General features: G+C 58.0%; 2 protein-coding genes across 2 annotated transcripts in view; one reads left to right on the forward strand and one right to left on the reverse strand.

Moving 5' to 3' along the window:
* On the forward strand, window positions 1-1,829 carry PHETA1 (PH domain containing endocytic trafficking adaptor 1). Its single transcript, XM_040987001.1, has one exon. It carries the CDS (start codon window positions 197-199, stop codon window positions 848-850), a length of 654 nt encoding a protein of 217 aa, XP_040842935.1. The 5' UTR covers window positions 1-196; the 3' UTR covers window positions 851-1,829.
* A 5,712-nt stretch (window positions 1,830-7,541) lies between these two features.
* Window positions 7,542-14,022, reverse strand: part of CUX2 (cut like homeobox 2) — a 197,607-nt gene continuing 191,126 nt past the window's right edge. The window contains exons 19-22 of the mRNA XM_040987002.1: window positions 11,443-11,712; window positions 10,263-10,451; window positions 9,464-9,737; window positions 7,542-8,343 (exon numbers count right to left, since the gene is read on the reverse strand). Of these exons, the coding sequence (XP_040842936.1) occupies window positions 7,542-8,343; window positions 9,464-9,737; window positions 10,263-10,451; window positions 11,443-11,712 (1,535 nt within the window). The remainder of the gene's footprint in view (window positions 8,344-9,463; window positions 9,738-10,262; window positions 10,452-11,442; window positions 11,713-14,022) is intronic.

Genomic DNA, 14,022 nt, shown 5'->3' on the forward strand with positions numbered 1-14,022 from the left:
AGTGTCCGCTCAGCTCAACTGCCTGCTCTCTGAGTGAGTGACTGGCCTGGCTGGGCCACTGGAGCATGTCTGCAGGCTGCGAGGTGAACCTCAGGGGTCCTGGGGCCGGCCACAGGGCTCTTTGGAAGCTGACTGACACTGGGGTTGTGAGGGTTGTGGGGCCCGGGTGAGCTGCAGTACGCCCCAGGCCAGCGCCATGAAGCTGAATGAACGCAGCCTGGCTTTCTACGCCACGTGTGACGAGCCTGTGGACCACGAGGGCTTCCTGTACAAACAGGGTGGCCGGCCGGCGGCCTCGCAGCGGCGTTGGTTCGTACTGCGTGGCAACCTGCTCTTCTACTTTGAGGAGCCAGCGGCACGCCAGCCACTGGGTGTCATCGTCTTGGAGGGCTGCACCGTGGAGCTGGTGGAGGCTGCCAAGGACTTCACCTTTGCCGTGTGCTTCGCTGGCGCCCGGGCCCGTGCCTATGTGCTGGCTGCTGAGAGCCAGGCCGCCCTGGAGGGTTGGGTGAAGGCCTTGTCACGGGCCAGCTTCGACTACCTGCGCCTAGTGGTGCGTGAGCTGGAGCAGCAACTAGCTGCCATGCAACCAGGGGGCGGCACCGCCCTGCCCCGCCGGCCCAGCGCACTCCCACCCAAGGAAAACGGCTGTGCTGTCTGGAACACTGAGGCTCCCACAGCTGTCCCTGTGGGCACCCGATCCAGACCCCCGCAACCACCCCCACGCCGTCGGGCCTCCGCGCCCCTCGGGCCCTCTGACGCAGTGTCCTTCGCAAAGCTGCATGAAGGGTACGGGCAGGAGATCCAGGCGCTGCGGGCCCAGTGGCTCAGTCACCGTGCCCAGCCCTGAGGTCCCAGGGCCCTGACTGGGAGATGCTGTTGACTTGCATGCTGGGAGTGGCCCAGCTACAGGGTGCTCCAGACCCCACGGCTGCAGCTGGGGCCTGATAAACACATGGTCCTCACTCTGCCCTGGCAGCTGCTTGTGGGCCCTGGGTATGGACAGAGAGCCCAACTGCGGTGCGCAGTGCCTGGTCCCCAGGGCCCTCAGACAGGCTGTGGGACTGTGTCCTTTGGTCCCTCTCCAGGAGCAGCTGGGCTACCCTGAGCCAGGGCGGGGCCTCTTGGGAACTCACTTGACCACCAGAGACTGGCTGGGCCCAGGAGGCCGGAACTGACCCATGGGCAGGGTCCCCCAGGGAGGTGAGGCCAGAGCTGACTCACTACCCCCTGCAGTGCGCAGGTGCTGACTGGGGGTGGGGCCGTAGCTCCTGAGCCCCGCCTACCCTGTGCTCCTCTGCCCAGGCTGAGCACTGGCGGTCTCCTCTCACCGCAGTGCCCCTTCATCCAGGAGGGGCTGGGACGCCTGGCCCTCATCCTGGAATGTTTACAGTCCCAGGAACCCTGGGGATGCTGCCAGCTGCCTAGCCTATGCCTGCCTCGCTGCCCCTTCCTCTTATTTGGGGAGCCATGGGGCTGGGGGCTGCAGGGAGATTCTGATTTCTAAATCTCAGGGGTGGCCTTTCCCCTGGGGGATGGAGCCATTGGCTGGCACTGCTCCCCAAGGATGGGGTCGGGGGGCCTCTGCCTGGCACTCTGGCCCCTCCTTAGCAGGTGCCTCTAGGGTTGTAGTACATTTCCCTCCCTTTCCCCCTTGCCAGATCTCTTAGGAGCTGGCCAGGGCTAGCTGGTGGGATGTTAGCTCCCACTGTGGTACGGATCTACAGACTTGAGGGTACAACAGCCCTGGTCTCCCAAGGCCTGGGCAGCAGTGGGGGTGCCTCTTCTTGGAGTACAAGCTGTGGCCTGGCTGCCTGGGGTGGGCAGGGCGTGAGGGCTCTAATAAACGTTCATGCAGAAGCACTGCTTGTGGTATTTCTCCTCACCGAGCAAGTGCTTGGCTGCTTGCCAGGCCCAGGGTGTGTCCTGTGTGCCAGAGGGCTGGCCAGGCACGTTCCTGGCTTTTGGAGGCCAACACCTGCCCCAGCTTCCAGATGAGGGCGCAGGCTCAGAGAGACGGGGACGTCAGCCACAGTCACCATGGCGGAGCGGAGGAGGGATGGGCACAACCAGGCCTCCAGGAGGAAGGTGGGGCTAGTGGAGCACAAAGGGCAAGATGGACGGTAGGAGGCAAGGATTTGAAGCCAAGTGTGGGCAAAGACTGAGTTGGGAGTGGTGCTGACCAGCGTCCAGGTTGGGGATGACAACAGAGAAGGGTCAGGACCTGGTCCTCACTAGGACTCTGGCACGCCCAGGCCCGGAGGCATTGGGTGATGTCTGCTGTGGCACTCCCTTCCCAGCCTGGGTCTGTGTAAGGATGGGGTGGGGGACAGGAGGCCCTGGGTGACCTTGGGTCTTGTCTGTGTCCGCCTTCCCTACCAGGCTGGAAAGCTGCGTGTTTAAGGAACACGGGGCTCTCTTGTTCAGGTTCAGGGAGAGAGGCTGCCACGGCTGGCACTCCGGCTACTTGTGAGCAGCTTGTGCATGCTGAGTGATTTTTTCCGCGACCGCAGCTGACAAGTGGGGGCTAGGGAAGTGGCTCCCGTGTGGGCTGAGTCAGGGCACTCACTGTCTGTGGCCTTGACCGCAGCCACGACAGGGGCACCATGGGGGATCCAGCCAGCCCTGTGAGAGAGGGAAGGGAGCCCTGAGGCACACACTGACCCCCCAGCAGGAAACCACGTTCTGTGTCCAGGGAGTATAGCCACCAGGATGTTGCAGCCTGAGGCTGAGACCCCTGCATATCAAATGGGTGACATCCCACTGAACACTGAGACTGGAGGAGGGCTGGCCACCCAGTTCACTGTTCCCCAGGGTGGCCATGTTTGGCAGCTGAATCCCCAAGGCAGGTAGAAATGCAGATTCCTGGGCCTGGGGAAGGAGGATTGGGGCAGGGCCCAGGGGGAGAGGGATTGCGGTGGGCAGTGTGGGATGATACCCTGCCAGGCTAGAGCTGCTCTGCTGCCCGCCTCCCTGGGTCCACAGCTGGTGCAGCCAGCACCAGGGGGTGCTGCAGCCTCCATATCTCCTGGGCAAGTCAGCTTGGTGCTGGGAGGACTCCCACCTGGCCCTATAGAGAGGCTCCCAACCCGTGGGCAGTACCAGTCCGCCACCCTAGGACTGAGCTGTGTACCAGAGCCCAGCCCCCCAGTCCTAGCAAGGGAAGTTATTCCCAGGTTCCACTGACAATCCTGGGCTTTGGTGTCATGAGCTACACGGTGACTGACAATGCAAGTGACACGATTATAATCGTGTCCACTTTGGATACAGAAACTGGCAAGGCTATCACATAACTTGAGATTTGGTGGAGACTTGGAGACTTGAATGCTGACCAGGCTGCATGCAATAGTCCTTGTATGCTCATGCCAAGAGGTCACAGACCACTCACAAGCACGACAACCTCATCCTCTGTGCACACAGGGAAACAGGACGGGTGACCTTGGCCGGGTTCGCCCAGCTGACCTGAGAGGCTGCTACGCCCTGGGGGCCTGCCAGGAAAGCCCAGTGCCCAAAGCAACACAGACCTGGTACCTTGGCTTTGGAGAGCTGGGCATCCAGAACATTCCTGCCCTGGTGGCCTTGGACTAGCTCCTGGGTGAGGTTTGGCTTTGCTCATGCATCAGGAGGTGACAGGTATGGGGCTGCTAGCTCCATGGGCAGAACTGACCTGGGAGCCTGAGGGGGGTGCACCCTGAGCTAGGGCTCATGTGGAGGGGCACCCCATCTCCCCAGGCACCTGCTGCCTCACTCCCTGTCCGGCTCTCTGTGGTCCTCAGTGCATGGTCACCTGCCAGGAGCTGCACCACCTGGCCTCCTGCCCAGATCCCATCTTTCTCCAGTCCTTCCCTCCATGTCCCAGGCCTATCCCACCTCTTTCCTGCTATCTGCTCTGCTCGCATCCTCGTTTCCCTTTCAGGAGTCAGTAGAGTGGACCCTCCCGCCATGTCCTTCCTGGACCTCACTGCTCACTCTCACGGTCCTGTTTTCCTTGTCGGAGCACCGAGCATGCCCAGTAGGTTCTCAGTAACTGCTGAAAAGCAGGGTGGGCAGTTACCCCAGCTCAGCTCTCTGCTGTCTATTCCCAAACCAAATGCACTCCCCCTGGAAGCCTCCACTCCCAGCTCAGACCCCACAGATCCATGTCTGCACCACTGGAGGCTTCTGGCCAGGGCCGCAGCGACGCCTCCACACCCACGCCTCCACACCCACGCTGGGGACCTGAAGGGGAGTTGTTGCCAGAGCAACCACCTCCCTGCACGCCATAGCGCCTTCCCTAGGGGCCCTGGGTGGGCCTAACTTCTGACCTTCTCAGGAGCTGTGGGCTGAGGGTCCCAGGGCCAGTCCTCTTGGGCTTCTTGCAATCTTTACATCCACTCTGTAAGGAAGATGCCATCCCTGAGCCACGATGTCACGACAGCTGGGGCAAGTGGGGGACAGAGCACATAGCTGGGTTCCTCCCCCACTGAGTTCTAACAGTGCCCTTGGGCACTCAGGAGCCCCAGGTGGGTGGAGGGCATGCCCTTATCTGATGTCATCCCCACCTTAGCTCCCCAGGAGCGCACAGGCATCTTGGGTTTGTCCTATGGGGCTTCGGGCATTTCCATCTCTACCTGAGGTGGAGCAGAAGACGGAAAGATGGGTGGGCGGGAGGGGCTGTGGCCAGCAGGCAAGAGGTGGTTAGTGCACTTCAGGGGCTCTGCCAACCCTCCTGTCTCCAAGGAGAGCTGTCCTGTGGCCGCTGCAGAACCCACCTTCGACTCATGGTCACGGTCACAGCAGTAGTCGCAGTGCTCCTGCTCCGGGCATCCTTGTGCATGCTGTCTCCCAGGCTCCTGCAAGCAGAACTTGGAACACTCCTCTAAGCTGCCTGCTAAGACACAGCCACTTCACAGATGAGTAAAGTGAGGCCCTAGTTGGAAGAGGGTCCATTCTGTGTGGGTTATAAGCAAGTCCATTTTGGCATTTTCCCATCAGCAGACCAAAGGTGCCAGCCGCTCCCATGACTTACAGCTTAGCTGGTGTCAGGGGCCTGGCACCTGAGCTGAAGCAACCAATATCCCCCATGCCCTGAGCATGATGCACTGGCGCCAATGTGGGTGCCACAGTGCCTGGGCAAGGACCAATGGCTCAGGACGGCCACGGCTCTGCCTACCATCCCATTAGAATGTGGTTTTCAAGGGAAGTGGTTGGCATGGTGTTCAGGGGATGGGCCTGTGTTGTAGAATTGGCATACCATGTGACAGCAAGTCCGTTCCGTGGGAGTGGCTGCTGAGACTCACCCAGCCCTGGGTCCCCACCCAGCTGCCCATCACGGAGGTAGCAGGTGACAGCACAAGGAGCTGGGTCCTCCACGGCCGGCATGGGCGACGTGGGGTGAGCTCTGGCCCAGGCTCTGGCCCTGGCCCAGCCGCAGCCATGGTGGGACTTGATGTGCCGAGCAGTGGTTGAGAGTTGCCCCTCTGGCTCTGAGAGTGCCACCACTGCGGACAGAGCTGCGCCTCAGCCTCAGAAGAAAAGAAGCGACACAGCCAGGTGTATTATACAATTCTGTATTTAGCGGCTCGGTGACAACGCATTTTTTTTTTTTTTAATTTTAAACAAAGTTCGTCAGTCTCATAGAAATGGTTTGGTGTGGGCTTTTGTTTTTGACTGCTATGGGATGTGACTGCGACAGAGCCGTTCACGGGTCTGCTGGCTTTAAGTGCGACGGGGTTCATGTGATTGAGACTTGACTAAGTGCTTCAGCAAATCCCATTGCACCAAAGCCCCCTGTGGCTGACCAGGCAGCGCTGTCAGCATGGAGGCCTGGGCTCTGACGCCGGGTCGTTTCAGAAATAAAAAGTGCTGCGTCTCCCCCTGCACCCTCCACCTGCCATGGTGGCAACGGTGTCTCGTTTGTTCCAGACCTGACCACTCTGAGAACTGCTCACTGTTCCTACTGACAGAATATAAAAATACCTTCATCTGGGTAAAAATGTATACAGTGGAAAACTCTGCAATGCATAGCCTGGGCGCACGGAGGGGCAGGTTCTCCTGCAGGGCCTGTTGCTGACTGGTCAGCGCGGGGACTGCAGCAGGGTTGGGGGCTGGGAGCTGGGATTTCTGGAATGGTCCTTGCTTGGCCCCTCACCAAGGGGCTACTTCACCTCCATCGGCTCACTCTCTTCCTGGCATTGGACGGGCACCACGCTCAATCACCTTTTCATTGTTCTTCTTGGGAGCCACCTGGGTCAGTCTTCCCAGAGGGCTTCAAAAAGGAAATAAAAATGAAAGTAAGAGAACGAGAGGCATAGCAGCTGATGGAGCAGCCACTCCATCCACAGTGGAGACCTTGATGCTGGGAGGGCGGGGGGAGGGCCTTGGTGCCCATGCAGGCCACGTGAGGGGCAGGTGGCTGCTTGGGAATTGGCATCTGGACTGCAGGTGCTCTCCAGGCACAGCGCCAGGGTCAGCTGAGGAGAAGGGAGATTCTACTCTGAAGAATCTTATCTTTTGGTGCTGTGAGGCGAGTTGAGCTTCAGTGCGCGTGGAATGGCAGGGTGGGGTGGGGTGCAGTAGGGTGGCCCCAGTCTTGCTCTGGGATGCTCACATTCAGACACCAGTGGGAATGCGTCCCAGGTTATGGCCAAGGTGCAGGTCAGGGGATGGGCTTTCTAAGCACTTGCCCCAGTGCCCAGCTTTTCCAGAAGATCCAGAACCATGGGTCATTGTGAGGCCACGGGGCTCTGACTTGGGAGTGTTCATGGTTCCTTGTGGGTCACACCATGTCCAGAACATCTGGGGCAGGGCTGGATGCTCCGTGCGACTGAGGTGGCCACAGAGCCTGCTGGGAGAAGTGCATCCTGGACAGCACTGTGGTTCTTGTTTAGAGTCTTTTGGACTTTGTCCTACCAGCATGGGTTCTGTCTGGGCAGTGGCTATGCGCTGTGCTCACAGACAGGTGTGGGCAAGAATCGCAGTTCCAAGGGTATCTCAGTTTTGGTCAGTCTCTTAGCGTCTTGTGATGGCTTTGAACAATTGTCTTCTTTAATCTCATCTCGTGGCAAAAAAACGACACAACTTCCAGGTATACTTCGCAACAGTTGTGACAGCATCCTGATTTTATAACTCTCTGTAATATCAAAACAGCGTTGGCTGGGAATAAATTCCAAAGGATCCTTTATTAAAATATCTAAAAGAGGTCTATAAATATTTATTTTTCTAAAAGAGTTTGGAGATTTCTGATGAAAATGTGGTGCCATGTTGTGCCTGCCTCCTTGGAGGGCTGAGGAGGGGAGAAGATGGGCAGGATTCCTGGTGCACCTCCTAACCCCCCACCACAGCTGAGGGTGCCGCAAAAGGAGGCAATGGCATGTGCCCCACCGGCTTGCTCACAACTTCATGGAATTAGGATACAACAAAAAACATAAACGGCATAACATTGCTGTCCACATTTTGGAGGCTGGATTCCTTTCTCTCAGCTCCACCCTACCAGGGCATGAGAGATCAAGAAGGGAGGTGACCACAATCATGTGCCTGTCCCCTTGCCCTCACTCCTGCCTTCAGAATTCCCATTCCAGGGCCTCCTCCCTGTTGGCAGCCCTCTCCAGCCGGTAGATGATGCTGTTCAGGTTGGCCATTTTCTCATGCCGCCGCTGCAAATTGGGGTTCACCTTGGCGCTGGGGTGCAAGGCTCCAGCTGTGTCGGCAGTGGGGCTAGCACTGGGCACTTTGGCAGGGGGCGCGCCAGGTGGGGATGGGGAGATAGGGGCTGAGGAGGAGGGCACAGGTGACAAAGACATCGTAAGGCCTGGCGAGGAGGCCACTGAGGGAGAGTTCAGTGACACCTCAAGACTGCAGTGCGAGGACTCCGAGGCCGACTTGAAACTCAAGGGGTCTGGGTGAAGCCGCTCCCCAGCCTCGGTCTCCTGTTGCAGGTGTGGTGAGGGACAGTCTGGAATGGTGGCATCTGGAAGGAGGGGCCCCGAGGCCACTTCTGGGAGTCTCTCATTATCTGGGGCGCTGAGGCACTCCTCTCTGGGAGAACCCAGGTCTTTGTCCAGCTCCCCTACATCTGGGGGCTGGCTGTCTAGCCCTTCCTCAGCATCCTCCTCCATTTGTTCTTGCTTAATCGTCACATGGGCCTTGTCCTGGGTGGTGAGGGATGTGGCGCTGTCTTCAGAGCTCTCTGGAAGCTCCAGCTCCTTCACGGGTGGCTTCTGGTCCTCAGCCTCAGAATTGGGGCTCTGCGGGGTGGGGTCCGGGTGGGAGTGGCCTGGTGGTAGGATGCCAGGACCCCCACTTGGGTCAAGGTCTGGCTCGTCCAGGGTCCCCTCCACCAACATCTCCCGGCGCATCCGGGACCTGGGGCAGAGACAGCCATGAGTCTGGGCTCAATCACACGGTGGCACTTGGACCCTGCACACTACCTGCAGTGACTCCCACAGTTTGGGCGGGGCTTCTGGGTGAATTCTTCTGTGTGCCCTTCCCTGTGCCTGCAGTGGCAGGAATGGCAGCTGAGTCAACAGACGTTGGGCGGGAGGCTTTGCTATGTTTTCTGTGGCATCTGGAGTTTAACAAACATTTGCCCAACAAAATCTCATGCAAGAGTTACTTCCCTCGAGAGTTAACTCTGTTCCTTGGTGCAAACTCCTATTCAGCCTGCAGATTCAAGTTCAAGGCTACCTTTGCTAGAGGCCTTCCCTCTCCTCTGGACTCCTGGCTCCTTCCTATCTAACCACAAGGATGCGACCCGGGAGGTGACTGTGGACTGTTCAGAGGTGGGGCAATGGATTTGGAACCCCAGTCCTCTCTCTCTAGACCCTGGTTCACAAGGATGAATGTGCTGGGTTATAGTGGGGAATGACAGGCAGGAAGATGTTCCTGTACTATCGAGGACAGGGGGACGGTGGTGGGGTGAGGGCCAGCAAAGTCTGCATTGCCTGTGGTTTGGCGGGCTTGGGACTGGAACAGATAATGGGCAACGTTTCTCAAGGTGTTCACCCCCAGCCTGCTCCATCTGATCACTGGGGGAGCTACTGGGGTCCTCATCGGGGATCCTAGAAGTCAGGCCCCTTGCCCAAAGCCATATGGCCAGAGAGCTCCACCCCAGGGTCCTCTTACTCCTTCTCTCTGCCTGGGGCCGGATTAACTGACACATACCCACAAGGCCCTCTCCTCAGGGGGTCCACCCAGCCAGCTTGGAGCCAGCCCTGGTACCACCCTGGCAGGCCAGCAGCTCCCCAGTCAGGCCTGGCCATGGGGGGGGGGGGGAGTAGCTCCTAGGGGAAGGTTGAGCCTAGAGAGTGGGAAGAGCCAAGATCCCCAAAGATCACCCCCTCCCCAAACGCTAGCACCAGCCATATGAGTGACCACACCCACTCCAGCCAGGTGTTAGGCAAATGCCTTGGCCCCTAGATGCTACAGCCCACCCTGGGAGGTAGCTTGGACCCCAACAGAGGCACCCTGGCCTGGGTGGGCCCACCTGTAGTTGTGAAACCAGTTGATGACGGTGTTGGTCTTGAGGTTGAGCTGGAGGGAGAGGAGCTCGATGGTCTGCTGCGAGGGGTAGGGCTCCAGCTGGTAGGCCTTGCGCAGTGCCTCCTTCTCCTCAGGTGCCAGCACCACACGCGGCTTCTTCATCTGCAGCAGGCTCGCGTCCTGGGGCTGCAGGCACGGGCTAGGGCACTCAGAATGCGCTGCCGGTGGCTCGCTGTCCGAGCCAGTACTGACGAGGCCATAGCGGCGCTTCAAGTAGGCTGGGTGTAGAGGAGGGGGAGGCTGAGAGCAGGCAAGGGAGAGCCCCTGTCCCCTGTCCTGTCACTCCCTGCCTGAGCGGCGCAGCTGTCAGCTCGCAGACGCCTGTGCTCAGCCTGTAACGGATGCGCGGATGCTCAGGGCTGTTCCCTCTGTCTGCCAGGGACCTGAGAAGGGTGACAAGGCATGTCCTCCTGCTCACTGCCCCTCAGCAGGCTGGGAGCCGGCTTGGCCTAGGAAGCACAGAGACTTCCAGGGAAGTGGCATTTGTGGGAGGGGCAGCAGGGGCCGGAAGAAGCCAGAGGAGAGCAAGAGGTGGGGCCTGGACTCATTTGGGAGGCGTGGTCAGTGTGTCTCCGTGTGCCTCAGTTGTCCCCCATGCAGCACAAGGGGCAGGTGAAAACCGAGCTCCGCATCCAGAAGCAGCCAGGTTACACCTGCATTTCGCTCTAAGGAAACACTCTGAGGCCAGAACCAGAGCAACCAGAGCAACCAGAGCTGGGGCCCATCCTCTGCCCAGATCTTACCTTTCTTCTCCAGCTTCTTCATGTCTCTTAGCTTTTCCACGTTATGGGGGTCACTGAGCCAGAGCTGCATGCGGACAAAGGGCTCCCGCCCTTTCAGGCTCAGCTTGTGCCAGGGTTTGGGCCGGGACAGCAGGTCAGACACGGAGCCCTGGGTCAGGCCTAGGATGCTCTCCCCGAACAGCCGCTGTCCTGGGGACAAGGCAGGATGACAGCCTGTCAGCCTGGGCCAGGCAGGGAAACCACTCCCAGGAGAGAAAAGGAACAAGCCAGAGACCCACAGGGTAGGGTGGGGTCAGGTGACAGGCTCAGGGCCATCTCTACCAACTCGGGCTGGGGCCCAGAGGCCTGGGGGAAGAGAGGTTTTTCATTCCTAAGGGACCCCTGAAATTAGCGGCAAGCCTTCTGCGTGCAGCTTTGCTGGAGAATGATATGGCAGACTCCTTCAACATGCATAACCTCTACTGCGTGGCATTTATCCCACAGCAACACCTGCCTCAGGGCACACAATCACACGTATGTTTTTAAAGGCAGTAGGAATCTGGAAAATGCCTGGGTGAAAAAAACAAGTGCAGCCACAGCTGGAAATACTCGCAACAGGAGAGAGAAGCGAGCTACGAGATCATTCCAATGTGGAACAGCGTTCACCAAAGTGCAAGCCGCAAGATGAGGCGCACAATTCCATCTGCGCAGAAGAGCGAGGGGCCCAGGTGTCTGCACATTCTTGGGCGAGTCCACAAAGTGTCCGTGTGATGGACAGGGTGGGGCTATTTCCTGATTTTTAAACTAATCCTTTCCTGTACTGCTTAGTATTTTAAAAACAATGAGTGTGTCTTCTTTTTGATAACAGGCACCTTGGTGAAAATGCTGGCGTTTACAGAGGTCCTTTTAGCAAGGGGAGTAACCTGCACCTAGGATTCAGAGTCCTAGGAAATACTGCTTGGCTGTGCCCTGGGTGAGCGAGGGTGTGGGGCTCCTGGTGACCAGCACCTACCAAGGAGCTTTGAGAATTGTATCCTACACAGACTCAGGTGACCTGGACCTCTGTCCAGCTTTCCTTCCTCCCCCTGCAGGGGTACATGTCAATCAGAAGCCTTGTGGGACACCTGATACCGCACAATGCTTGGGGCAAGCCACAGCCGAGCAGCACAGGGGTCCTGTCCCCAAGGCCTGCAGCCCGTACCTAGGTTGTTGTCTGTGAGGACCTCCTTGACCCTCTTGGTGATGGAGTAGGTGTCCAGCTCCGGGGACATGGCCACAATCTCCTGGATGCCTCCCATGGCCTGGCTTCCTGAGGGCACCTTCCCGCCGGTGGAGGAGCCAGAACGGCCCTCGGGCTGCTGGTTCTCCTTACTGCTCTCCAGGGACAGGCTCCAGGGCTCCTGGGAGCTCTTCTCAGGTGCCATGGGGCTAGGGGGTGGCGATGGTGAGGACCTGGGCTCAGCGGGGCTTGCTGTAGGCACAGAGTAGTTAGAAGTTATCACCAGCTGGTATGGACCCGGCTGGCCCGTCACCACCAAGTCCAGGTGACAAGCCAGTCTGCAGCTAGCACAGCAATATCCCAGGAAGGGACGATCCTGGACATTAAGCCACTGCGTGGAAGGCTGATGGGGAAGAGGATGGATACTCCCCAAACTCTCAGGTGTCCCCACCCCAAGGCACTTCCTACAAATCTCTCTCTCTCACACGCACACACATACACAGATTACTGGGAGAACTCAAGAACTCTGAACATACGGTAGGTTACGTGGGAATATAAAGCTTCTCTCTTTACATTATTTTCATTGTATTTGAAAGGAGGAGAGCGACGAGGAACTGTCTTTCATCTGGCTTACTCTCCACATGGGCCAGGCTGAACCAGCATCTCCCACGTGGGAGCAGGAAGTAGAATATTTGTGTTGTCAGCTGCTGTTCCCCAGGGTGTGCGGCAGCGGGAGCTGAAGTTGGAAGTGGGGCCAAGACTTGAACTAGGCTTTCTGGAGAGGGCTGTGGGTGGCCCAAGTGGTTCCTTGGCTGCTGCACCCAACGGTCTCCCTGGGGAATGCCTGTTGAGAAACCTGGGGCCGGAGGGACACACGCCATGAACTCCCCAGATGGGAGACAAGGAGCAACGTCATGGCAAAACGAGCGGCTGGTGAGTCTGCGTATGGAGCATGACAAGGTGGCTGTCTGTGTTTCATCTTTTCTATAAATTGGAAATTGTATCAAAATGAAAAGTTAAATAGTAAGAAAAAAAAAAAAGAATAAACCAAGGCCACTGGAGGCTGGTATTATGCTGTGGCAAGTTAGGCAGGCTCCGGCGACACCAGCATCCCATGTCAGAGAGCTGGAGTCAGTCCCTGCTCTTCTGCTTCAGATCCGGCTTCCAGCTAATGCAGCTGGCAGGCGGCCCAGAGCAAGCGAGCGCCTGGCTTGGACCTGGCCCAGCCCTGGCTGGTGTGGCCACTCGGGAATAAATGAGCAGATGGAAGCTCGCTCTCTCTCCCTCCCTGTCAGTCTGCTTTTCAAAAACAGAAATCAACACACACACAGACACACGCACACACATACACAAACACGCACACAACACTTTACTGGGCTAACAGGGGCTGGGGCGATAGCTCAACTGGCTAATCCTCTGTCTGTAAGTGCTGGTATCCCACACAGTTGCCTGTTTGTATCCTGGCTGCTCCACTTCCTATTCAGCTCCCTGCTTATGGCCTGGGAAAGTAGCCAAGGACGCCCCAAAGCCTTGGGAGCCTGCACCTGCATGGGGGACCCAGAAGAAGCTCCTGGCTTTGGATCAGGTCAGTTCCGACCGTTGCGGCCATTTGGGGGAGTAAACCAGAGGATAGAAGATCTTTTTCTTTTTCCTTCTCTCTGTAAAGAGAGAAGATCTTAAAAAAAAAAAAAAAAAGGAAGATATTTTTGTCTTTCCAATAAAAACAAAGAAATCTTTCCAAAAAATGGGCTAATAACACGTGAGCCCAAATGCCAGAAACAAAAAGCAGCAGACTGATCTGCCGCGAGTAACAACACACATAACGCAAGCTGTTTAGGCCACGTTTCCTGTGTCAAGGTGACGGCGTCGGAACCCCAGAACCAGCAGGAGGGAGTCAGCAGGGATGATTCGGCTGCTGTATCTGCTGAGTGCACCTGGGGAAGGCAGTGCTGGTTGGTTCATGGCCTTCGACAAGGCTCTGAGAACCCAGCGTCAAGAGCTCCGCCTCCCTGAGGCTTGCCCAGGTGACCTGAACCCCCGCACAGGGCAGGGTCCACAACACCCAATATGGTCACTTGGAATCCTAGCAAAGTGGGAAACAGTGCCTCATCCTCGGGCTGCCCCCTGCTGGACATTCACTGGACACTCACTCCTCATACTTGCTGGGGCCATAGCCTTACAGATGATAATTCACCAAGTGCCTGCTCTACGCACGCCCAGTGTTGTGCTGCGGGACCCCGCGGGGCCTCTAATGGTCAAGGCCTATGATGTTGAGTTGCTCAGTGTGAGCACAACTGGGGGGGGGGGTCAGCCTAGCTGTCCGTGGGCATACAGGAAGACAGCACAGAGCCAGGCCTGAGGGCAGGGTTGCACACACCCCACCGTGAGCCCTCAATGGGGCACTTACAGGGGTCCCTGGGGCTTGGGTGGTGGGGGGGGCACGGGGCTGGTGCCTGCTGATGGAGGGTGGTTTGGCCAGGACTCTTGAGCACCCTTGAAAGGAAGACAGTAGGGTCCTGAATTCCCGCCTACAGCATCACAGCCCAAGTGGCTGGCGACCCA

This window comes from Ochotona curzoniae, unplaced genomic scaffold (genome assembly GCF_017591425.1).
Source record: "Ochotona curzoniae isolate NIBS_2020 unplaced genomic scaffold, NIBS_Ocur_1.0 contig_46, whole genome shotgun sequence".
NCBI classification, from domain to species: Eukaryota; Metazoa; Chordata; class Mammalia; order Lagomorpha; family Ochotonidae; genus Ochotona; species Ochotona curzoniae.